The sequence below is a fragment of the Malania oleifera genome, chromosome 8 (genome assembly GCF_029873635.1).
Source record: "Malania oleifera isolate guangnan ecotype guangnan chromosome 8, ASM2987363v1, whole genome shotgun sequence".
Taxonomy (NCBI): Eukaryota; Viridiplantae; Streptophyta; class Magnoliopsida; order Santalales; family Ximeniaceae; genus Malania; species Malania oleifera.
The window spans coordinates 94,096,320-94,120,532 of record NC_080424.1 but is presented as its reverse complement, the minus strand read 5'-3'; the positions used below and the strand labels follow the sequence as shown (position 1 = coordinate 94,120,532).

General features: G+C 32.6%; 1 protein-coding gene across 1 annotated transcript; it reads left to right on the top strand.

Annotated features, from left to right (window-relative positions):
* The first annotated feature begins 5,648 nt into the window (after positions 1–5,648).
* Positions 5,649–8,736, top strand: LOC131162436 (calcium uniporter protein 4, mitochondrial). Its single transcript, XM_058118896.1, has 2 exons — positions 5,649–6,301; positions 7,542–8,736. The coding sequence occupies exons 1-2, from the start codon at positions 5,711–5,713 to the stop codon at positions 8,016–8,018; spliced, it is 1,068 nt and encodes a 355-aa protein (XP_057974879.1). The 5' UTR covers positions 5,649–5,710; the 3' UTR covers positions 8,019–8,736.
* The last annotated feature ends 15,477 nt before the right edge of the window (positions 8,737–24,213 follow it).

The window sequence follows — 24,213 nt, the reverse complement described above, 5'->3', positions numbered from 1 at the left end:
GGCTCGGCCCGTACATCGGCATATCATGTAAAAGGCTCAGCCTGTACGCCGATATATCATGTGAAAACATCCTTGGCCTGTACGTCGGTATATCATATAAAACTCTCGCCCTGTACGCTAGTATACCATATAAAAACTCTCTGCTCGTATACCGGTATATCATAGTAAAACTTTGTATCATTTAACATTTTCCCAGAAAACTGTAATTCATAGTAAATACTACTTATGCCACACAAAATGGGTATTACACATATTTAAAACATATCGTCATTTACAACAGTATTTTTCCCAAACATAATGCTAATATATATTTATTTTTATGAAATTAAATGCAGTAAGATTATACATATATATTCATAAAAACAATTAGCTTAGTTTATCCCCTTACCTAATTCTTGAAGAGCCCCTAAAATATACCAGCCCTACACCCATAGGGTTCCTCGTTCAACACCCTGAAAATAATATTTTCCATAACAAAAATTCAGTATTTCTTCGACTACAACATTTTCTACAACTACGAAAAAGTCAAATACTGAATAGAAAGCCTTACCACGAATCTGTGATGGAATTCAAACTAGCCCCACCAATGATCCACTCCTGCAAATTTAAAGAGAACTCTCCTAGGAGTGTCGTGGTGGTCTCAGATCGTCGAACTGACAAAAATTCGACTCAGAAACTTAGAGAGAAGGAGTGGAAACCGAAGAAGAGAGAGAGGGGAGGGTTTCTGTGCGAAAAATCAGTTAAAAAAATCGCATTTAGGGCTATTTATACACTGGCCTTCGTCAACGAGCCACGTTACCTCGTCGACGAGGTCACGAAGGAAGTTCATCGATGAACGTTTGATTCTCGTCGACGAAATTCAGAGATGGGCAAATAGTCTCTTGGTATCTTCTCGTCAATGAGACATGTCCCTGTCGACAAACCCCTCATATGTACTTGTCTACAAACTCCTTGTGTTCGTCGACAAGGCCCTGTTAAGTATTTTAAATACAATTTCCTTTTTCCCCTTCTTTCATTATTTAAATACCATAATTCCTCAGGTCACTACATCAGTTCATCTGGCTTAATGCCGTGTTTAGTACGATATGACAGTTTAGCTAGTTTAATGTCGTGATCAGTATATTATGACAGTTTAATCGGCTTAATGTAATGACCCGGACCTTTACACGGACTTAGGTGTCACTCACATACATCAAATACCTATACCTGTTCAAGATATGGAAACAAGCCGCCCTAAACAGGGACATACGGGTGTAAATAATACATAATCATGATGTAAATGTTGCAGAAAAACATAAACATCCATTGGGATTACTACTAGCCTTATACCAGAGTTCACTAATACATCCATAATTTACATACATTCGGACTTAGAGTAATCGTCATATTACAAACCTCCAAAAAGGACTTTCATCAAGTTTAGTACAAAATTTAGATGCTTACGTAACCTAACCAAAATAACCTCCCCAGTCCCTTTAACTACTAGGACCGACGCACGGACGGACCTGAAAACAAAGGTTGTAAAATAGGGTGAGACACCTCTCAATAAGGAAGAAGGAGTTAAAACAGTGTGTGACTACATACATGCATATTTTCATTCAACATCTGGAATATAAATCAAATATTTTCAATATAGTAATGCATAAGGTATATCATTATTCATATTACAAAATTCCCACATCTGTCTTTCAACCATTTAATGATTTATCACATGACCAACAGCAAAATATCCCTATAACTAGTTTTATCCCGTGGCTCAGGTTGTGCATTGGTACTCGTCCAATGCCCTGTTCATGCAGACACTGCCAAGTACCTACATACGATCCGACTGCCTCCATTGGCCCAATATCAGCCAATGGTTTCACCCTACTAGCCGACCATCTTGGTACCCACATCGTTTAATACGTGTGGTTGCACGTGTACATCTAGCTACGATATCGCACCATATCATATAACAGTAGTTTATTTCAACTCTACAAAGAAAGTATTTTTCAACCCTATATCAATAGTATAGAAATAATCCCAGTGGGTTCAAATCGGCGTCTTTCCACTCAGTTTACCCCTCTTTGTTTACTGATGCGGCTCAGTGTATCACCAGCCTCTGTTTATCACATTGTTAGTATAACAAATTGGAATTTCATTCCCATATTCTATATCAGTAGTATAGAAAATACATTCATTTCCATTTCAACATATATCACACAAGTTTAATACAAAAACTCACTAAATGATAGAAATTCAATAGACATAGTTTAACTGAATAAATAAAGGATTCGAACCTCTCTTATTATAGTATAAATACAAATAAACAATATTTGTAAAATTTGGAGATCACACGTCGAAATCCTCATTTTTACCAAAAACCATAAAATCGTCAAACCGGCATTTCTACTTGGTAGAATTTCACAAATAAGCAGTTAAATCATATATAATAACATAAACTAACTATTTAGCGGTTTAGTTTTCCAAAATAGCTGTTGTAATCAAATTCCCCTTACCTATGAAAACGATCCAAATCGACAACCCAAGATCCCTAAAACCTAAAACCACAGAACATAACCTTACTATGTTTTCTACTGCTATCCAAATATCCAATCAAAATTAGGATTAGATTCCTACCTCGATTCTTGGGAAAACTCGAAACTCTCTGAAACGACGATCCTATCCACTAAAAGTGTAGAGTTTCCTCTTCTGATCCACGCAGTGCCTTCGTTTTTGGAAATGGACGACGAACGGCGAAGGATCTTAGCGAGAGAGAGAGAGAGAGAATAAGAGAATTTATAGAATAAATCCTAACTTAACCCTTAAGTAATCTAAATAAATATCTCCTCCAAGATATTTATATATAAATATCTCAAAATATCTCTTTTCAAAATATCTTCTCCAAAATATCTTTTTATTTATTTATTTATTTATTTTATTTTTATTATTTATTTTTATTTTTTTTTTCTTTCTCGAGGTCAAGTTACTACACTTAATACCGTGATCAGTTATGGAATGATGATTTTATACAAAAATATGATATGAAAGTTTTATGCAGAATTATGAAAAAAAAATGAGATTTATATTACAACTATATTATATGAATTGTATTATATGATATCAGAACCCTGATAGATCAATTATGTTCAAAGCACGGTGTCGTTGCTGTTATGATATAGTCCGTGCCACCACACTTCTTAGATAGAGTGTAGGTGATTGGATAGTCGATTGAACCATTGAAGAGTAGGATACCCTCTTGAGTCCGGACTAGGGTAGGGATGGCCAATCGTACTCACAATTTCCACAGTAATCTTAATATTAAAAGTATCTTGTCTTTATATATCACATTTCTCAGTATCAAAAAAACATCATGTCTGTATACATCACATTTCTCCCAAGTCAATATAAGTCATATTCTATCATTTCACAATATTTGCCAGTATAAATTACATCTCATCATAAAATGCTTCCACATGTTAAATATACGGTAACAAAACCAATACTCATGCCACACAAATTTTAAATAATATTTCATAAATTAGTAATTTCTCTTTTATATATATATATATATATATATATATATAATATTCCAAAACCAGTATTTTCAAATACCGAATACCTTAGCAAATCCTTCTCAACATTATCATTTTCTCATGCTTTAAATTAATCAACTGATTCCCAAAATATTTGACATAATTTATTCCACTTACCTGATAACTGAAAATATACCCGCGAGGAACCTAACACGATGCCTACGGCATTTACACAAAACCCTGTATTCATAAACCCTAATTTAATCAATTCAACCATAGAACAATAACTATATTCATATTTTCTAGGCCCACACACTTTTAATAATTTATTAAATTTTAAAAATAATTAATTGATATAATTTCATTATCCTTACCTAACATTGGAGTGGTGCCTAGGAAGCTCAAACTTAAAATCTGCTTCGGTTAAATTGATGAGGATCGGCCCTAGAACCTCGTGGTGGTGTTTGTTTTCCAATCCGACTTATCGACGGAGAGAAATCAAAGAGCGAGAGAGAGAGAGAGAGAGAGAGAGAGAGAGAGAGAGAGAGAGAGAGACGTTGCGCAGTAGGGGATCTCTTCTGCTTTTAGGAAATAATCGAATGTATATATATATATATATATTATATTATATTATATTATTTAATTAATAATAATTTATTTATTTATTTTGGAATCACTACAGCTATTGTTAGAAATGAGTATAATAGGTGAATGACCTAGAATATGCACATGCAAATGAGTAACAATAGGAATGATCAAAAGCCCTACATTGGTAAAATTATTTGATGCTTAATTTGGTAAAAGATTGTGAGTGCTTTTGTTAGGAAATGAGTAGGTAAATTAGTTAGAATATGCCCTTTCTTGGGACAATTAGCTCAAGTTAGTGAGAATAGTGAACCATGCAAATAAATAAAATTAGGAGAAATCAAGAGCTCTACATTGGAAATTTTGTTTGATGCTTAATTTGGTGAAAGATTGCAAGTGCTTTTGTTAAGAGATGCATGAGAATATGCCCTTTCTTGGGACGATTATCCCCAATTACTGACAATAGTGGGCCACACAAATAAATAACACTAGGAGACAAGAGTTCATATTAATCAAAAGCCCCACATTGAAACAATCTTTAGATAATTTGGTAGAAGGTTGCGAGCGCTTTTGTTAAGAAAATGAATAGGTGAATGAGAATATGACCTTTCTTGAAATGATTATCTCCAATTAGTGATAATGGTGAACCATGTAAATTAATAACATTAATTTGGATCAAAAACCCTAAAAGCAACTTGGTAAACGTTGCAAGTGTTTCATTAAAAAAATGAGTTAGTGAATGGAAAAAAAAATGCCCCGAGGATTATTCCCTCTTTAGATAAATAAAAATTATCATGTATATTGTGTACGTATATTTTTTTTAACAAATATTTTAAGAAAAGAGTGAGAAAATTGAAGTTCAACAACTTATTTTGAAATTTCAAAAATTATGATTGATTTTTATATTTGCTGTGATTCTTTATGTTAAGTGTATGCGTGCAAGTTAAATTATTCCACTAAAAAATGAAGATATTTGTTACTTTTATCATTAAGTATTTTTATTTTTATTTTTAATAATATTATAATTTTTGGTTAGATAATGTCTTTATTAAAAACAAATAAAAAGGCATATAATATTTGTTAGCTTATTTTGAGAAATTAAAATGAGAAATATAAAAATGCATATATGCTTTGAATGCTTTCAAAGTTGTAGTTTGTGTATAAATTTGTTTCACAGTTTTTCAAAAATGAAAATAACTGATTAACCAATAAAAATACAAATTATTAATTTCTGTTATTATTTTTTAATTTACGACCATGGATGGGAGTGACTTTTTTAGTAATACATAAAATACACATATAGAGATTAGCGTGACCCGTCCCTTCAACTGTAAACTGATTATTTTCATCAATTACTTCGGAAGGTACACATTCCCCGAGGCCCGACTAATCTCGAAAAGAATATTCACTTTACCTCCCCTTACTAGCCAGAATCTTCACCCAGCCGGTAGCCCGTAGCCCACCCCCTCATTTATACTTCCAACCCATTTCTCGCTATTTTCACTTCCCCCTATTTATACCGCCTCCCCACTCGCATTCAACATCAAGCCATTCGATCAAAATCATTCCTCCTTGATCATCGGAGCTCTCCCTCTCTCTTTCCCTCATCAATGGCGCTTCGTAAAAAGCTTGCGCAGCGCCTTTTCGGCATCAGTGGAGACTCCTCGCCGTTCATAGTCCTTGAACATTCTCCGATCTCGTCTCCGTCGTTCCAGTCCCTCGGCCCGCCGAATGTCGCCAGGACGAAGTTCCACCGCGAGTTCCTCACGGCGCCGGACTCCGTCCACAACGGATTTTTCCGGCGGTTCCTTCAGCGGCGAGGAATCAATCAGTCCGCCAGGCTACCGGAGTCCCTCTCCCTGCAGGTCTGCGACAGGCTGATGGAGAAGCTCAGAACCGTGAACGGCGTTACCGGGGACCGCCTCTGGCTCGAGGGACTGTCTCCTCCGACGCCGGAGAACTACTCGCACGACGGCATCTCGGTTCAGGATGCCAAAAAGATTCTGAGGATCGCTCGGCTGGAGCAGCTCAAATCGAGACTCAGACAGATCCCGAGGAACTCTATTCCGCACTCGGAGTTCATCCAGATCTGCGGTGAAGGCTGTTCGAACCGCGACCAAGGTGCGGAGGTCGCGAAGATGTTGGACGAGTCTGGAAACGTCATCGTTTTGGGAAACATCGTGTTCCTCCGTCCGGAACAGGTAAAAAAAAATTCCTTATTTGTTTATTTATTATTTTATATATTTTTATTTATTTATTTTCCTGTTACGACGTGCCATCTGATACGTTTTATTTTACTCAAATTTAATTTTGTGTGCGAAATACCAAATCTGTCCCTGAGATTCTCTAACAAAGATGGAGATACATTCGGATCCGGGACGTACCCGAAAAAATATGGGACCGCAGGAGACTGCGGAAGAGTTGCCTCTTTTATTACTCTTCCTTTGCATATTTTGCGTGAAAAAGGGCAAATCCCTGGGTGTGCGCAGTGCGCATCCCTCGAACAATCTTTGCCCCAGTGGGCGTTTTGTGCCCACTCTAAGGGCACGTGTTCCCAATCGTATAGGGCTCTTTAAGCTAAGAACGCGGTTTTCGTGGGCCGGGCCCATTTCGTTCCGCGCACGTGCCCGCCATGTGCTCCTTCCCTTGCTTTCCCCTTGGGACATGTGTCCATTTGGCGTCTCCAAAGAGCCATGGTGCCCCCGGAACACCTACGGGGATTTTGATTGTTAAAAATAGTTTTTAGGTTTTATTTTTAATTTTCTGAAAGAATTTTTTAAAAAACATATTTTATTTTCCAATTTTATATTCGTATAAAATCAGTTTTTATTTTTATTTTTATAAACTTTGGTTTATTTCTTATGTTATTTTGAAAATTTTTAAAAATAATGTCTAATTTTATAATTATTTTAAAACTTTAAAAAATAATAATTTATTATTTTCTGCAACTAAATAAGTATTTTATGCTCTACATTTTTTAATATATTCTTTAAAAAAATAAAAAATAAGCTGATATGTTTTAATTTATTTTTTACAAAATTAAAAAGATATAAATTCTTCCATTAGAAGATGGCTCTTATTTTCTTTTATTTTTATTTTTTGGGTTCTTTCCCTTAGATCTCATTGGCACTCCAAAAATATCAATAGTATCCTAAATGTATTTATTAACTTACATTTAATTTTTAAAATTAAAATGGTAAATTTGCTTTATTTATTTATTGCATTTTACTTTCAAATTGAAATCCGAAATAATAAAATTCTTATTTAATACATAAAAATAATATAGAATGTCCACTTTTTTTAAAAAATAAAAATAAAATAGCAGTTACCTAATTAGAATATATGCTATTAAAAATGGGCCAAGTATAAGGCTTGGTCTTGGACTTGGGACATGTAATTGGGCCGATCAGTAACTCCAACTTCGTACTTCTTTGATCACAGGTGGCCAAGTCCATGGAAGCCATAATCTCGGAGACATCGGCAGGCCCAAACGACCCAAGGAGAAAAGAACTAGAGGAGTTGGAGAAACAGAAGGCGACAATAGATGAGAGAGCTCGGGCCCAGGTCCGAGGAGAACTGTACTGTGGGCTGGGCTTTCTGGTGGCCCAGACGCTGGGATTCATGAGGCTCACCTTCTGGGAGCTGAGCTGGGACGTGATGGAGCCCATATGCTTCTTCGTCACCTCCCTCCACTTCGCGCTGGGGTACGCCTTCTTCCTGAGGACGTCCAGCGAGCCGTCCTTCGAGGGCTACTTTCAGCGGCGATTTAAGGCGAAGCAAAAACGCCTCATGGAGGCTCAGAACTTCGACGTCGAGAGGTATAAGGAGCTCCGGAAGGCGTTTTGTCCGTCTTTTCCGAGCTCGGATAATCATTTTTCGTGCTTTTCTCGTGTGGAAGGAGGGGGCGTTGTGTTCTGACGACGCTATGACGAGAAATTAGTAAAAGCCGCAGTAGAGGAATTTCTTGTATAGATATTTATGCGAGTAGATGATGACTCTAGAGATTAGGGCAAATGGGTAGTTCTTTTCCCTTTTTTTTTTTTTTTTTTTAAAAAAAAATCTCAAACATATTGTTTGATGTGCGGTTGGGCTGGATGAGAGTTATGGAATTGGCTGAACAAGTTGGGGAGGCACCAGTTCGAGTCAATCCCAAATGACGTACTGGTGATGGGTTATTTGACTTCCGGCACCGGTCTAACCCGGCCGGGAGTGTACATGTCTATCCAATTCCAACCAATAGGAACCAAGATACAGGTAAATTACAGAATTATCCCGATTTTACAAGGGGTTTAAAAATCAAACCCCTTGTTCCTGCCCCAAGGCGCCCACCCCACATTTAGATTTCCAAAGGCTCAGCGTGGTCTCCCGTCAGATCTCCTAAGCAAACAAAATCACTTCTAGGAGACACGGGGCAGGCTTATAGTGAATACAAGTAATATTGGCTCCACAAACGAGTGTTGTCCTTTCAAAAGACTTTATTTTCTATTTAGCTTTTTTATTAAGAAAAATGCCTATCTAAAAACAAAATTTACAACAAGGGCTTTAATAGGATTATTGGGAGATCGTTGCATCGGCCGATCTGCAAAGTGTGATGAAGGAGTTGAAGTAAACAAGTGACTATTTTTGGAAGAGCAAATAGTGGTTTTGTATCATATGTTGCTTGACGTGACTTCATTCATTGGTCGAGTATTACAATGCTTTTCTGAAAAAAAATCCAATTTTTTTCTCGGCATTGCATACAGTTCCTCCTCAAACAGAGTAGCATTGTCTAGCTTGTTTTGGATTTTTCCTTCTAAACAGTCTAGACATACTCATCACACGCGTATATACAAATATATATATATATATATATATATATCCATGCTCAATACATCTATACAGGTATGCATAATTTCATACATTCTACGTGCACAAATTATATGAATATCCATCACATGTATATACATACATACATATGCGTATTTATGAATCTATGTACATGTATATACATAAGTATTTACATAAATGTATTTAAATTCAAACATATAATATATCATAAAATAATATTTCACAAAGCAAAGCATAATATTAATTATTAATGTTCCTTTCAAAAAAATTAATTATTAGTATAACATTGTCATGCAATAAAATATAATGTCTTATTATATTATTATTTAACATTAATTCAAAAATTATAAATGATAACATAATATCTTAAAATAAAGTATAATAATAGCAAAATACAAGATAGAATATAACATTAATAACATAGTTATAACAAAATGTAATGAAAACAAGAAACATAATAAAATATAATAGGCAAGTATAACAAAATATATGATGATGTTGATAATATTAATAGAAATTAATTAATATATCATTAATATCATATTTATTTATGATATTGTTATTGTATATTAAATTATACAGGTTTTTATATTATGTTTTGAATCAAAAAAAAGGTTGTCTCAATAATAAGTTTTTTTTTTTTAAGTAAATGTAGCAATTTTTAAAATTTGGGTGTCTCGGGCTATAAAGATCCTCGTGAAACGAGGATAAGGAGAGGTTTGTCATGGTGTACACCGTCTTACCCCTACTTTAATGTAGAGAGACTGTTTCCTTGGACTCGAACCCATGACCAACCGATTTCAAAATAGTAACATTACCATTGTTCCAAGACCCGCCTTCCAACTTTTTAAATTTGGACGTTACTAAAAAAAAATAACTAGTATTGATTTGCATATAATATATTTTTGTTTAATTTATTCTCAAGATTAATTAATTCTTTATTTTTTAATATTTTATTTGATTTCATAATTTGGTTTATGTTTCTTGTGTTTTTAATATTTTAAGAAGTAAACACAAAATTAAAAAAAGAGTAATAAGTAATCATGCATTATTTATGTGTCAATCATACATATTCAACATTTGATATTAGTAATTATATATTAGTTATATTGTATGTATTTTTCTTATATTGCCATTAGTGTCTTTGTTCAACTAATATTTTTATAAGAATATTTTCAGACAAAAATAATGAACACCCCAAGGACCTTTGTTCTATGGGTACAGCATTGATATTTAAATTATTCACTATAATATATTCCACACAACCATAAATCAAGTTAGCTACAATAATGTCATTTGAAAAAAAAAATTGAGAAATTATTTTCATTACAATCATTTTAAAATAAATACATGCTATATAAATGAAATTGTGTAGTTTTCCAACAAACCGTCGATAATTTCTATATACCCCTTCGACGATTATTTCGACGGTTTCAAACACAATGTTTACCAGGAGAAAATTGTCGACGGATTACTGCAAAACATCAATGGTTACGCATGTTGCTGAATCACTAAGAATCCTAGTAGTTGAAGATTGGCTTATATCCGATAGTCTACGAGCATCAGGGATTCTTCAGTTATATTACTTGAATATTTATTTGTACTTGAAAGTTTAGGATTTTCTTGATTTGATATTTAAATACTTTTGAATTTGTAACAATTATACCTTGTACAAGTCCTATATATATGACATCTCTACATCAAGAAAGTGTTCTGCATTTTTTATATGGTATTAGAGCTCTTTTTTTAACAAGCTTTTTTTTTTTTTCTTTCCAAATGGTCATTACCTCTGAGTCCGTTATTGTCAACATTCTCGAGCTTCCTGGCAGTGGCAACTCTCATCTTATTGCCATCAATGTCGGCTCCCACCTTCCTTTGAAATTGACCCCTTCCAACTTTCATTCTTGGTGCGCTCTTGGTGCGCCCAATTGACGTTATTGTTCATTGGCTATGACCTCCAGGGCTCTCTTGACGGTATCATCATATGTCTGTCACGAACCCTCTCTCCCAACACCTCCTTTGTTGGTTCATCTTCTGTAGGTGTCTCCAATTCGGCTTTCTAGCGTTGGATTCGCCAAGATAAGTTGATTCTTCACGTCATCCTTGCATCTATCTTCGAACCGGTTATGCCGCTCATTGCCGCTTCAACCACTCCTCATAATGTTTGGTCAAAGTTGCAACAATTGTATGTCAATTGTTCACGCGCTTATGTTATGCAATTTAAGGAGGAGTTGACTCTCATTCAGAAAAAGTCTCACTTGGTCTCGGGGTATCTCCATGCCATCAAGGTTTTAGTTGATGAACTTACTATAATTGACTCTCTCCTCTCAGCGGATGACATTACTCTATTATGTCCTTAACGATCTTGGTTCTGAATTCCTTGAGATTGCAGCACTATTTAGGCATGTGAGACTTCTTTTACATTTGAGGAGCTTCAGGACATGCTGGTTGGCCACGAAAGTTACTTGCGACGTATTGACGCTTCTGGCCAATTCCTATTGGCTACCATTGTGAACACCACTCAGTGCTGCACTACCACTTCCACATTCAACCACAACTAACGTTCTAGCCCTGGTTCCTATGTTCAGCGTCGCCCCAACTCTGGTCACTATAATCATAGGGAGCAGTCTAGTAAGCCCCAGATTATTGGTCAGCTGTGTGACAAAGTGGCCCACTCAGCCAAGAATTGGCACTCAGTTTCAATAGTGAAGTGTGTAAATTGTGCCGCTACCAACGTGTCCACCAACAAAAAGAGGCTTGTGGATTATGCTGCTTCTCACAACATCACCTTCGATCTTGCTAGTCTCTCTGTTCACTTGGAGTATGATAACACGAATGAGGTCATCATTGGCGATGGCTCAAGTTTGCAAGTCACACATGTTGGTTTTATGTCTCTTCCCTCTTCCTCGAAACCTTTTAAATTGACTAATACTCCTTGTATTCCTAATATTCACAAGAACTTAATCTCCGTTCATAATTTCTCTTATAGCAATAATGTCTATCTTGAGTAGAAGAGAAAGGCAACTTGTGACTTTTATTGCATTATCGTATAAAGGAAATTGTATAGTTTTCTAGCAAATCATTAACGATTTCTATACACCCATCAACGGTTAGTCAATGGTCTACGAGCATCTGGGATTCTTTGGTTATATTACTTGAATATTTGTTTGTATTTTATAGTCTAGGATCTTCTTGATTTGATATTTGAGTACTTTTGAATTTGTAACAACTATACCTTATTCAAGTCCTATATATAGGACATCTCTACATCAATGAAAGTGTTCTACATTTTCTATATGTTAGTTATATTTTTTTTTATTAAAAAAAAAGTTAGAATAAAAGACACTGACCTTATCTAAAGTTTGATAAAGGACACTGATCTCTCTTGAAATTTCAAAAAATTTTAAATCCTTCCTTAAAGTTTCAAAAATTTTCACATACCTCCCTTGACGTTTGCAAAAAGACAAGTCTTTTGAATGATATAAGTATCTCAAAAATCAAAAGGTAAGTGTGCGACATTTTTTATTGTGACTCAATCAATTTGGCTTGAGAAAAACCTTTGAAACATATAAAACCTAGCTATAATTATAATACGTATATTTACAAAATTCTTGTCATTTAAATTAGGGCACAAATGTGCCAATCACCCTTGAACACAACTAAATTAAATGAATCAAACAGCAATTTGGCTATTAAAAGTCATTCATAACTATATTGTCTTTAATAAACAAAATGCAGAGTTCAAAAAAAAAAAAAAAAGGAAACAAAAGGTGAGCAATAGTTTTTTTTTTTTTTCCCCTCCCATTCACTAAAATGAAAAATTAAATGAATAAAATGGTGGATGAATCATTATACACCTTTCAAAATTAACAAAAGTTATAAATACACGAACCATATATTTAGAGTGGGTTTGATTGGATTTTTATTGGATTTGTATAAGATGTAATATAAAATTATATTAATTTTATTTTAAATTCACTAAAATCTAAATTCAAAGTTTGAAATTCATATTTTCAAACACACAGAAAAAGTAAATAAAAAAGATATTTGTCTATAAAGTCGAACTATAATCAAATTCTTTCTTCTCAATTTTTCTCGCTTTGCCAAGCTTCAAATAAATGACACTACCCAACCATTTGAACTAGTCTTACAAACAATAGTATTTTTTATTTTTTTTACATGGGTGAGATGAATGTTTGACAAATTAATTATATGAAAAGTCACTCTTACATTGTCCTTAATAAAGAAAATAGAGAAATAAAAATGATCAAAAGACGAATATTTTTTTTTCATTCACCGAGATAAAAGATTAAAAAGGAAAATGAGTGATGATCATTATACACCTTCCAAAATTAATCGCTCATATGATACAAAAGAAACAAATAAAAGATCTTTACCTATTAAATTGAGTTATAATCAATTTCTCTCTCATATTTTTTTTCTTGGTTAACAAAACATCATGTGAATCTTTTCATTTTTCTTCCTTCTAAATGTCATAAGATGTGAATGATCACCAATTTAACTTTTAAATGCCAATTTATGATAGTCATATTAATTTTTTTTTACAAAAAAAGAAGAATGAAATTCAAAATGCAAAAGATGCCCTACCTACCTGTGAGCTTTGAGAATCATCCCAAGTTGAAACTCCCATTTCAAAGCTTTTGTTATAATCATTCACCCAATAGTTTTTGTTTTTTTTTTTTTTGCACTTGTTTTCTTCGTCCTTATTTCATTGAAATGCCTTTTTTTTTTTTGTTCGTTTGAAGGCAGAACATTTTTCTTCTCATCCTGTGCTCGTTAATTAGACGAGCAAAATAGGTTCATACTCAATCAACAAATGAGGCCTTGGATTAGTATTTAGATACTGGGGCTTTGACCCACATAACTCCAGCCAAATATAACTTAGATCAGTCCATTTCTTATACGAGTAAGGATTGTATTATTATCAGGAATGGTGCGTCCCTACCCATCACCCACACTAGTAAAATTTTCTCTTCCCTTGATTTTCAACTATTAGATGTTTTGGTTGTCCCTCACATTACTAAAAATCTATTGTCAATCAGTAAATTAACATCTAATTTCCCATTATTTGTTATATTTACTAATAATTTTTTTTTTTCTATTTAGAATCGCTAAATAGGAAGGGTAGTGTCAACTGATAAACGAGATGACGACTTATATGTGCTAGAACGCGAAAATTTAGCTTTTGTTTCTGTCCTCCAAAATAAATCTCTTCATGCTTCGTATGATTTATGGCATGCTCGCTTTAAACATGTGAATCATTCTGTTATCTCTCTTTTGAATAAATAAACAAATAAAAAAGACAGTTTTATCTTCCCTCTTTATTATCATCTCCTTTAATATGTAGTACATGTCAAATTGTAAAGAATCACCAATTGCCTTATACTCGTAATGAACATCAATCATCCAAAGTGTTAAATCTTATTCATTGTGATATATGGGGCCCTTCACATGTAAAGTCAAATTTGGGTTTTGCATACTATGTTTTAGTTGTTGACGATTTTTTTCCATTTCACTTGGCTTTACCCATTGAAATTGAAATCTGACTTCTATAATACTTTTCTTCAATTTCAAAAATTTGTGGAAAATCAACACTCTGCTAGTATAAATTTTTTTCAAAGTAACGGTGGTGTAAAATTTACTAGCAACTGCTTTAAAGCACACCTTCGTACCTCTAGCATTTATCATCAACTCTCTTGTCCATATACACTCGCCCAAAATAATCGTGCCAAAAGGAAACACTGTCGTGTGAGTCAAACAGGCCTGACTGTCCTTTTCCATTCTCATATTCATACTCACTAATGGATTGACGCTTTTAGCACTGCTACTTACATCATCAACTGTTTTCCCACACCACTTCTAGGAGGTAAGTCCCCTTTTTGAGCTTCTGTACGGTTCTTCTCTTAATTATCAAAACTTTTACCCCTTTAGTTTTCGTGTTTATCCTTACTTACGTGATTACATGACTAACAAAATTTCCTCCCGTAGTATTCCATGTATTTTTTATAGGTTACATTTCTTCTTACAAAGGGTTTCGTTGTCTTGACTCCACCACCTCTAAACTTTATATCACCTGACATGCCCAATTTGATGAGAACCACTTTCCTTCCCACCATACTTCCCAGGCTCAATTCATATCCTCCCTCCACATCTCAGAAATTTTGAAACCCAATCTTCCTCATATGGACATGCCCCTACCTTCTTGTCCACCACCACCTTACAAAGGATTATTTGTATTATAAAAAAAGGAATAATCCTCTAAGTTATGTGTTTAATGAGTTAATCTTTTTTAATTTAAAAATACTTTAAGATTGTGTTTGAAAGCAATGAATTTGAAGTTCAAATAAATCCAAATCCACACCTTTGTTGTCCTTTTTTCTTTTTTTTATTAAATCCATATAATTTTAAACTCAAAACTCATCTAACCTTTAGATATAGGATAAGAAAAATTAGTGAAATGAGATGATGATTCTTTTGCAATCAAGGCCCAACTCCAATGACTCACTGATTTCATGAGTTTGTCCAATCATCCTTCATGCTCTAACTCTTTTTTTTTTCATATAGATATTTGATATGGGACTGTGACATTAGCCTTGAAATCTTGAACCGACATCCAAAACCTAGCCCAACAAGCAGGAAAGTATTCTGCTGCCTAGCCCATTCCAAACATGGCCCATAAAGACAAGACATTATACTGGCTCCGCAGGAATGGGCCGCGAGATTCTGGTCCCCAGCTCTTGATGTGGGACCAGGATGACGACATGCCGGCCCATATGAGTACCCTTAGCCCACTAACACTGATGGGCTTGCCTTTCAACGGGCTATTACTAATTCCTTTCTCAGCGGGGGGCCCTTTGACCAATACTGGCGTGTGCAAATATTTTTGTAATGTGCAAATTTTTTTTTTTTTTATTACATAGGAACTTCAGCCACCAACAAGCCTTTCGGACCTCCTGGTGCAATACCAAACCTACGAATCAACGTCCTCCCCTTAGGCCTCACTGATCAGGTAAAGTCCGGAATACGGACACGACTTCTGTGCATCAGTTAGACGTTCAGCCAACCCGACCCCCGAGATACATTTCCATTACCATGTACGGTCCCTGCTGACTCACAGAGAACTCTCACCATCCACAATCCCTCTTGACTCACAGAGCGAACTCTCATAATCCACGGTCCCTGCTGGCTTATAGAGTAAATTCTCACCATTCATATGTACCACTGACTCCATGAATGTATTTACCTGGAATTGAACCCCCGATACTCCTTCTTACGTGCTGATACCTTTTCATAGCGTCATGCCCGTGGGGGCAAAAAAAAAAAAAAAACATATTAATTAATAGGTGTTAAAGTGGTCAAATAATGTGTAATAGCAATATCATAAGCCTAAATATTTGAACGAACTTTAAAAATTAAGTTTTGATTAAACAATTGAAGTATGGATAATCTATTATTTGGTAAAATTATTACACATGATTGTTTCATTTCAACATGTTCATCCTACACATATGTATTTCGTTCCTTTCTTAATCTATTCTAATCCAATATAACAAATAGTGCAGCATATTAAATATGTACTTCTTACGTCAGTATTTGATAATTAGAAGAAATGTAAATTAATCAAATTCCTCTTTAATCAATAAATCATGTTTTTTCATGATCTAATAAATTTTATATTTAGCTCTCGTTTGGGAGCACTTCAAAAAATACTTATAGTACTTACCACTTAAAATAAGTAATTTTATAAAAAGAAAAAAAAAAGTGGCGTTTAACTTACACTACGACAAACACTTATTGCAATAAGTGTTTTCCAGGATCACTTTTTTTAAAAACTATTTAAGTGAATTTTGATAAATAATTTAAGATAGATTTTTGATCAGTTATAAGTGATACATTTAAAAGGCAGGATCAATTTTTTAAATATAAAAAATTTAGTGGCTATTTTATAATTTAAAATATATATTGAAAGATAGCTATAAATTATTTTATTATGCATTATAATATATATTAATTATGAATGGAACATGAATCAATAATAAAATGAAGAAGAAAAACCATATATTAATTTAAACTAATATTCTAATCATATGTTATAAATATAAATTAAGAACAAGATTATTGTTAATCAAAAAATAATATTATATTATTTTTACTTGATAAAAATATTTAAATTTTAATTAAAAATAACAATTAACATAATTATTAATTAAAATTTAATCATATATTATTTTACTAAGCATTATAGCTTATTAATTATTAATAAAATATAATTAAATTATGGAATGAATAAAGAACCATCTATAAATTTAAATTAACATTAAATAAACAAAAATTTTTAATTTAGTAATTAATATTATTTCTAACATAAATTAATGTGGCAATTATATGGTATAAATATACATTAATAACAAGATTATAGTTAATTAATAAATAATATTATATTATTTTAGTTAATATAAAATATTAAAATTTTAATTATAAAATTAATTTAATTATCATTTAAATTTTAATTATATAAATATTAGTATTTTTATTTAAAATATATTTAAAAATACACATTAGTTATTATAATCTAATTCTAAATTGAGTAAAAACTATTTATTGATTTAAATTAACATTAAATGAATCAAAATTTTAAATTTAATTAATAATATTATTTTTATCATAATTTCATAAGATAATAATAAGTTATAAATATACATTAATAATAAGATTATTATTAATTAAAAATAATAATCTTATATGATTTTTAAATAATAAATATTTAAATTTTAATTATAAATAATTTAAATAGTTATTAGTGAAATTTTTAATTAAAAATATTAATATTTGTAATTTGTAATACGTTTAAAAGTAATTATATAGTACCCTAATAAAAGTAAGTATCCAAATACTACTTATTTTAACACAACCAAACACCACTTATAACTTTCAGCACTTATTAAATTCATCACTTTTTCAGAAAAAGTGCTTCTAGATAAGTGAGTTCCAAACAATCCATTAAACTATAATTATAAAAAATATAATATAGTCAATAAAGGTTGACAATTCAACTCTAATCCTAAGTTTGAGAGAGTATTAGGTTTGGATTTGTGTGGATTTGAATTTGATATAATATAAAATTATATTAAAATTTCTTCAGATCCATTCAAATCCAAATCTGTTGGAATTAGTATATTTCCAAGTCGAGGGTGAATTGGAAATTTGAAATTTTCTCTTAGGGCAATTCAGATTCTTTAACCAGCATTGCACAAGCCTAAGGTTTTTTTATACAATCATAAACTCAATCAAATATTTAAACAATTAAATGCAAACATTCAAGTGCTGAAATTTAAAGTGCAAAAAATAAAAGCAGACACCAAAAATGTTATAGGGGTTCAGCCAATACTGCCTACGTCCCCGTCTTAAGCCACAGCTCAAGGATTCCACTAATTGCTCACTTCACTGGTGGAGCGACACCGTTTACAACACCTTATCAGGATGATGCACATAATTCTCTGAATCGGGTCTGAACCAATCTAGAACTATTCATAAGGCTAGTCTCCCTCTTCCGATCATATGTCAAGAATACAACAGATAATAAACTAATTTTTGTATACAAGGAAATGCTTCTATTACAAGCAGATGTGTATAACAATAAGCACAAATACACTCACGTATGATAGGCAAATAAGTTCAATGTGAGAATGTGTATTTTTCACTAAAAAATATTTCTCAATAAAGACCGAGTGTGAAAAATGATTTTCTTACTAACAAGAATAAGAGACATTCCAAGTAAAGATATTAAAATAAGAATATGTTTAAGGTATTCTTTTCAATATGTCAAGAGTTTTTCCAAAAAGTAGTCTTTCAAATAAAGCTTAGGGGAATTATGATTCTTGCTCAAAAATAATTTTGCAATGAAGAATATATGAGACTTTGAAGTCTTGCAATATGTGTGTAAGATTCACAAGCAATAAATAAGTTTTCTCCAAAGATATATATCAATGAATATATATGAAGAAAACTTTGATTTATTTTCAAAAATAAGATTTGAAAGAATAAACAAGATATGAAAGTAAATGATATGATCTGTAAAAACAAATGCCCAAGATAAATATAATGCTCTCTTGAAGATAGTTTTTTCAAAGTAATGATAAAGAGAGGATAAAAAATAAGTATAAAAATTTGATAAATTCTTTATAATGATTTTTCTAATCTCATGTTAATTAAGACAAATGAAAGGGTATATATAGACTTGGGAAAAAAATATGACCATTAGGGATACGGATGTCATTTTAGAAAAGATTAATAATGTTTAATTAAAATTAACCTTATTTACTTGTGGTAAAAAATTGACTAACTCGAGAAGTTCAATCGACCATATTCAAAGTTTGGTCAACTATATTACTGAGTTCGGTCGACCAAGGCATTTTTGAACTAAGGTTTTGGTCGACCATATTAAGGTGATTCTAAACCCTCCAAGGTTCGGTCGACTAGATCCGACTTGAACTAAGGGTTCGGTCGACCAGGGCGTTGAGAATCACCCACGTGCCGGTTCGGTCAACCGTAAGTGTCAAGGTCATTTAAAAGTGGTCGACCGAATAGTCAACATTTGACTCTGGGAGGTTTGGTCGACCAAATCTTCTATGAAGGTTCGGGTTCGGTCGACTGAACACACTCAAAGTGTACATTTAAGTTCTGATTTTCATTTAAAGTCACCCATGTTCATATAATTATAATTTATAAGTTATAGGGGTCTTTTCATGTGATATTTAGAGACCTAAAGTCAATCTATGGTCTTTGAGCTAACCCTAAAAAAAGAGTGTCCTACGGTCATTTTGTCTTTTCATTCACATCATGCACGCCATACATTATTACATATCAAATATAAAACAAAATGCATTACAAATTCAAAACATAAGTCTTCTTCTTCATCTTTACTCTACTGCCTTTTTGGAATATGCCAGATGATGTGAGCTTTTAAGTTCAATTCTGACTTTCATTTTCTCTTTCCTTATGTATGCTGAAATTTAAGTCTGTTCACATACTAAATACACACATAAGATACTGGTATTTCATGAGCATCAAAACAGAAATCAAACTCAAAAAGCCAATAAAATCTAAGACACAAAATCCATGCCCTTAAACATAACATAAAATTCTATACACATAGCTTGCAAAAAGATTAAACTAAAAAAAAACAAAGTCAACGTTGACATTTGCATAACAAAAATATTTGAATGACTTTCACATAATGTAAAAAGAAATTAAATTAATGAAAGAGTTTTTTTTTTTTTTTTTTTTTTAAAAACATCAAAAATTGAAAAAAAAAAAAACATCAATAATTAATTTATTCATGGGCATATGCCTGAAAAATAAATCAAATACAATGGATTTTATGTGTCTTTTTAATGAAACATTTATATTGCCAACTAAAAAAGTATAAAAAGAAAGCAATAAGAGATTTGAAAATTTTGTTATATTTGGCCAAATTGTATTTTTCCAAATCAATCCAACACAAAGAACTTTATATATATATATTTGATGACCCAGGGGCTCTAGCCACCACCGCGCCACTTTGTGACTCGGTGATGCGGCACCAAACTTAGGGGCGGCCTGACACACCCCAGTGTCGACATCCTGATAACTCACGTGTCTCCAAAGGTAGCAGCGAGTTTCGAACCCTCGACAAGCTGGTAAAGGACCTAGAACCATACCACTCGAGCAACCCCGTGGGGGGTAACTTTGTGCATATATTGCCAATCAAAATTCCAACATGTTACTTATAGTGATTAATGGCATCACATGCACAATATGCACAGACACACATGTAGAGTTATGTGAAAAAGAAAAAAAAATATCAATAATAAATTTATTCGCAAGCATATTCATAAATCTAATATAGTGGTTTTTTAAGCATCCTGAAGTGATATATTCCTATTACCAACTTTAAAGACATAGAAGTATTAATAGATTAGAAATTTTTGTTGTTTTTTTACCAATTTGCTACAAATGAATCTAAGCACACAACCTATTCACAATCTCAACAAAAATTCTAACACACTACTTATAGTGAGTTATTAAATCACCCGTATGCACAAGTGTGTATGCACACACACCCTTGCCACATTTGTATGTCATACACTCATGAATTGTGCATGAATTTAATGAATGGGTTAAACTTACTGGTTCAAAGTATTCAAAGCATTGGAGTTGTAAGTCGATAAATTTATTTATCATGTCCAAATCCAACTTTCATTGATTACAAATAAAACAAATTTTCAAAAATTTTAATTGTATATATCAAAACCAATAAAATAGAAAATGTACAATCACGGATCAAACTAAAATAGGAAACGTAACAAATCCTACAATTTTTTATAAGATAGCAAATATTAATTCCAAAATATTATTTTGATCAATATATTCCAATGGCCTCTTCACCCTAATAATCTTCTTATCATTGGCAAGAACTTACAATATATATCATACTCTTTGATGCTCCTCATTTTCCACAGTTATTAATTAATACTTCGTGTGTTGCATTAGTGCTACATACTTGTGCCTTTGTCAAGTACTGGGAGCTGCCAAGAAATGCATTTTCTAGAAAATCAAAGAGAATTTGAAAATCGTAACTAAGAATTCTTCCCTTACTTCTCTTTCCAAGGAAATCAAAGAGAATTCGAAAATTGTGACTAAGAATTCTTCCCTTACTTCTCTTTCCAAGATTCTAAGAATCGAGCAAGTTTTGTAATGCACCATAATTATAGGATGAAATCCCTTGATTGGCTCGAGTCTAGTCTTGTATGGAACAATAGAGAGATATGAAAATATTTGATCATTGATATTGTAGGAATTAAAAGTTTTGGTTCCCCTTTGTTTCAAATTTAGTGAGAATTCTTCTTAGAATTGAAACCAAAGTTTGAAGTTGGAAGTACATATAATTGCCTTTTTCGACGAATTCTTAGTTGTCTTAAGAAGATAAAAGGTTGGAAGAGGATGAAGAATTTGAACAAAATGTTAGGATTATCCCACATCGGTTGTGGAAGGGGCTGGTGGTCAGTTATTAAGTGTGACTAAAAGTCTCACCCTTTGAGCTAGTTTTTAGAATTGAGAAGGCTCTAAATCACCTAACAGTGGTATCAGAGTCGACGGTTCGTAACTCTGGGTGAGTGACATCGTATAATTCGAGACATTAAGCTAATTCCCCTGACATACTAACAGTTAGAGGACCAAGTGTGTGACCGGGACCAATAAGGATCATTTAGGCCTGGGATGGATCCAAATAGGATCAAAACGTGGGAGGTAAGTTTGGTTCAGAGGCACGTGCAATGCAATCCAAGGCACGTAAAACGCTAGTGGTAAGGCTCACTTGAGCAACTGTTGAGGAATTGAGCTTACTCTCATAAGGGAGACGATTTCCGTTCAAGGGAGAGTAGTTGGAACTCACAAGTGAATGAGAGATTGTTGAAAATTTCACTTGTGAGTTTGTCCTACATTGAAAATTTTGAGTAGATAATGGGTGCTTATATACATTGTGGGCCCAATACCCAATATGCTTAAACTTTTAGGTCAAATTGATAGCGTTCAAATTTAGATTGGGACATATATAAAATTTGATATATATATATATATATATATATATATATATATATATGATGAATGTAAAATTGATATTATAATTTTTGTCACCTTAAGTACTATCACATTTTCTGGCTTTACACTTTTACGATAGTATAATATTTCATAATTTCATATGCATGTTCTTAAATATTAAATTTTAAAAAAAAAATTTAAAATAATGTTTAGATCGAAGTATAGATTTGAGGCTCTAGATTTAGATTTGTGTAGATATTAAAAAAAAAAATCTAATATAATTTTATATTATATTTTATCTAAAAATATGAAATTTGAATTACATGCTCTAAAGCACAGGATAAACATATGGGTCCTACATCTTATTGTGTTGTACAATTTAAAGGCCCACGTGGTTATGAGGGGTCGAATCTTCTATTGACAATTCTAAATTAGAAAGTCATCCATCCAGGTCACTAATTTTATACTTTCCCTTTAATATATATATATATATATATATATATATATATATATATAATTCATGCTACATTTTACAAAAAATTAATGGGGATATTTTGGTTAGGCATCGAGTATGAGTGAGATCCATGTTAAGGTGTCAAATTGATACAATATATTTTTTTCAAAATACTCCAACCTTGTGTTTGAAAAGGTTTTGAATTTGAATTGGTACTAAATTTAGATGAGATGTAATAGAAAATTATATTAAAACTCGTTCAAACTCGTCCAAATCCAAATTTAAGATCTGAAATTCATGCTTTCAAATTAATGTGAGACTAATTTTTTATTTTTTATTTTTTGTGTGTATATAGCTTACAATGGGAAATGAACCCACCACTTTACCATAACTTAAAGCCCTTCCAAGTCAAACATTAGACAGTTCATTGAGAGAGAGAGAGAGAGAGAGAGAGAGAGAGAGAGAGAGAGAGAGAGAGAGAGAGAGAGATGTGATGGGGATGGGTGTTCCTCAAATTGCAACAATAACCTCTATAATTTTAGGCATAATTAATATTTTAAAATTCTTTTTGAGAACATCTTTTAAAGATATATACAGGCCCCTAGTAGATTTCAAATCAGGCGTATAACTCGTTTTGGGTCTCTGCCAATCTTATTGAAATGTTTCCAAAATACAAGCTTCAAAGCAAATAACTGCTAAATTAGTAATTAATTATCTCGTCGTCATGAATTTTAACACATAACCAATTTATTGTGAATGGTTGACATTCTAATGGAAAGCATGAATGGAAATCCGAATGCAGCAGGGGCAGTATTTCTAATCAGTCTGAAACCATCAATGGTTTGGTTCGGGACAATAGGGTTGATTTCAAATTTTAAATCTAAACATTAATATGGTTGGGTATTTGGAAGAAAATCTCTAAAATATCTATAAATTTACCATTTTGAGTACATTCTGAATGAGAAAGATCATTCTAAAAGTATTGTAGTGTGTGTTTTTTGACACTTATATAATAAAACATTGTCGATTGTTCCCCTAGATATAAGTATTGTCGAACCAAGTAATGCTTTGCGTTGTTATTTTTACTTTCATATATATAACGTGTGTGTTTTATATTTGTTTTTCATTATTATTACGTTTAATTTTCGCTGTACATAATCCGAGGTTATTAACAACACAATTATTTTTCAAGAATGTCAACATCTTTACGACAATCGATTGTGATAATGCCTT

Coding starts and splice junctions, on each gene's coding strand:
- LOC131162436 (XM_058118896.1), top strand. CDS start 5,711: ATGGCGCTTCGTAAAAAGCTTGCGCAGCGCCTTTTCGGCATCAGTGGA. Junction 6,302..7,541: donor TGTTCCTCCGTCCGGAACAG/GTAAAAAAAAAT, acceptor CTTTGATCACAG/GTGGCCAAGTCCATGGAAGC.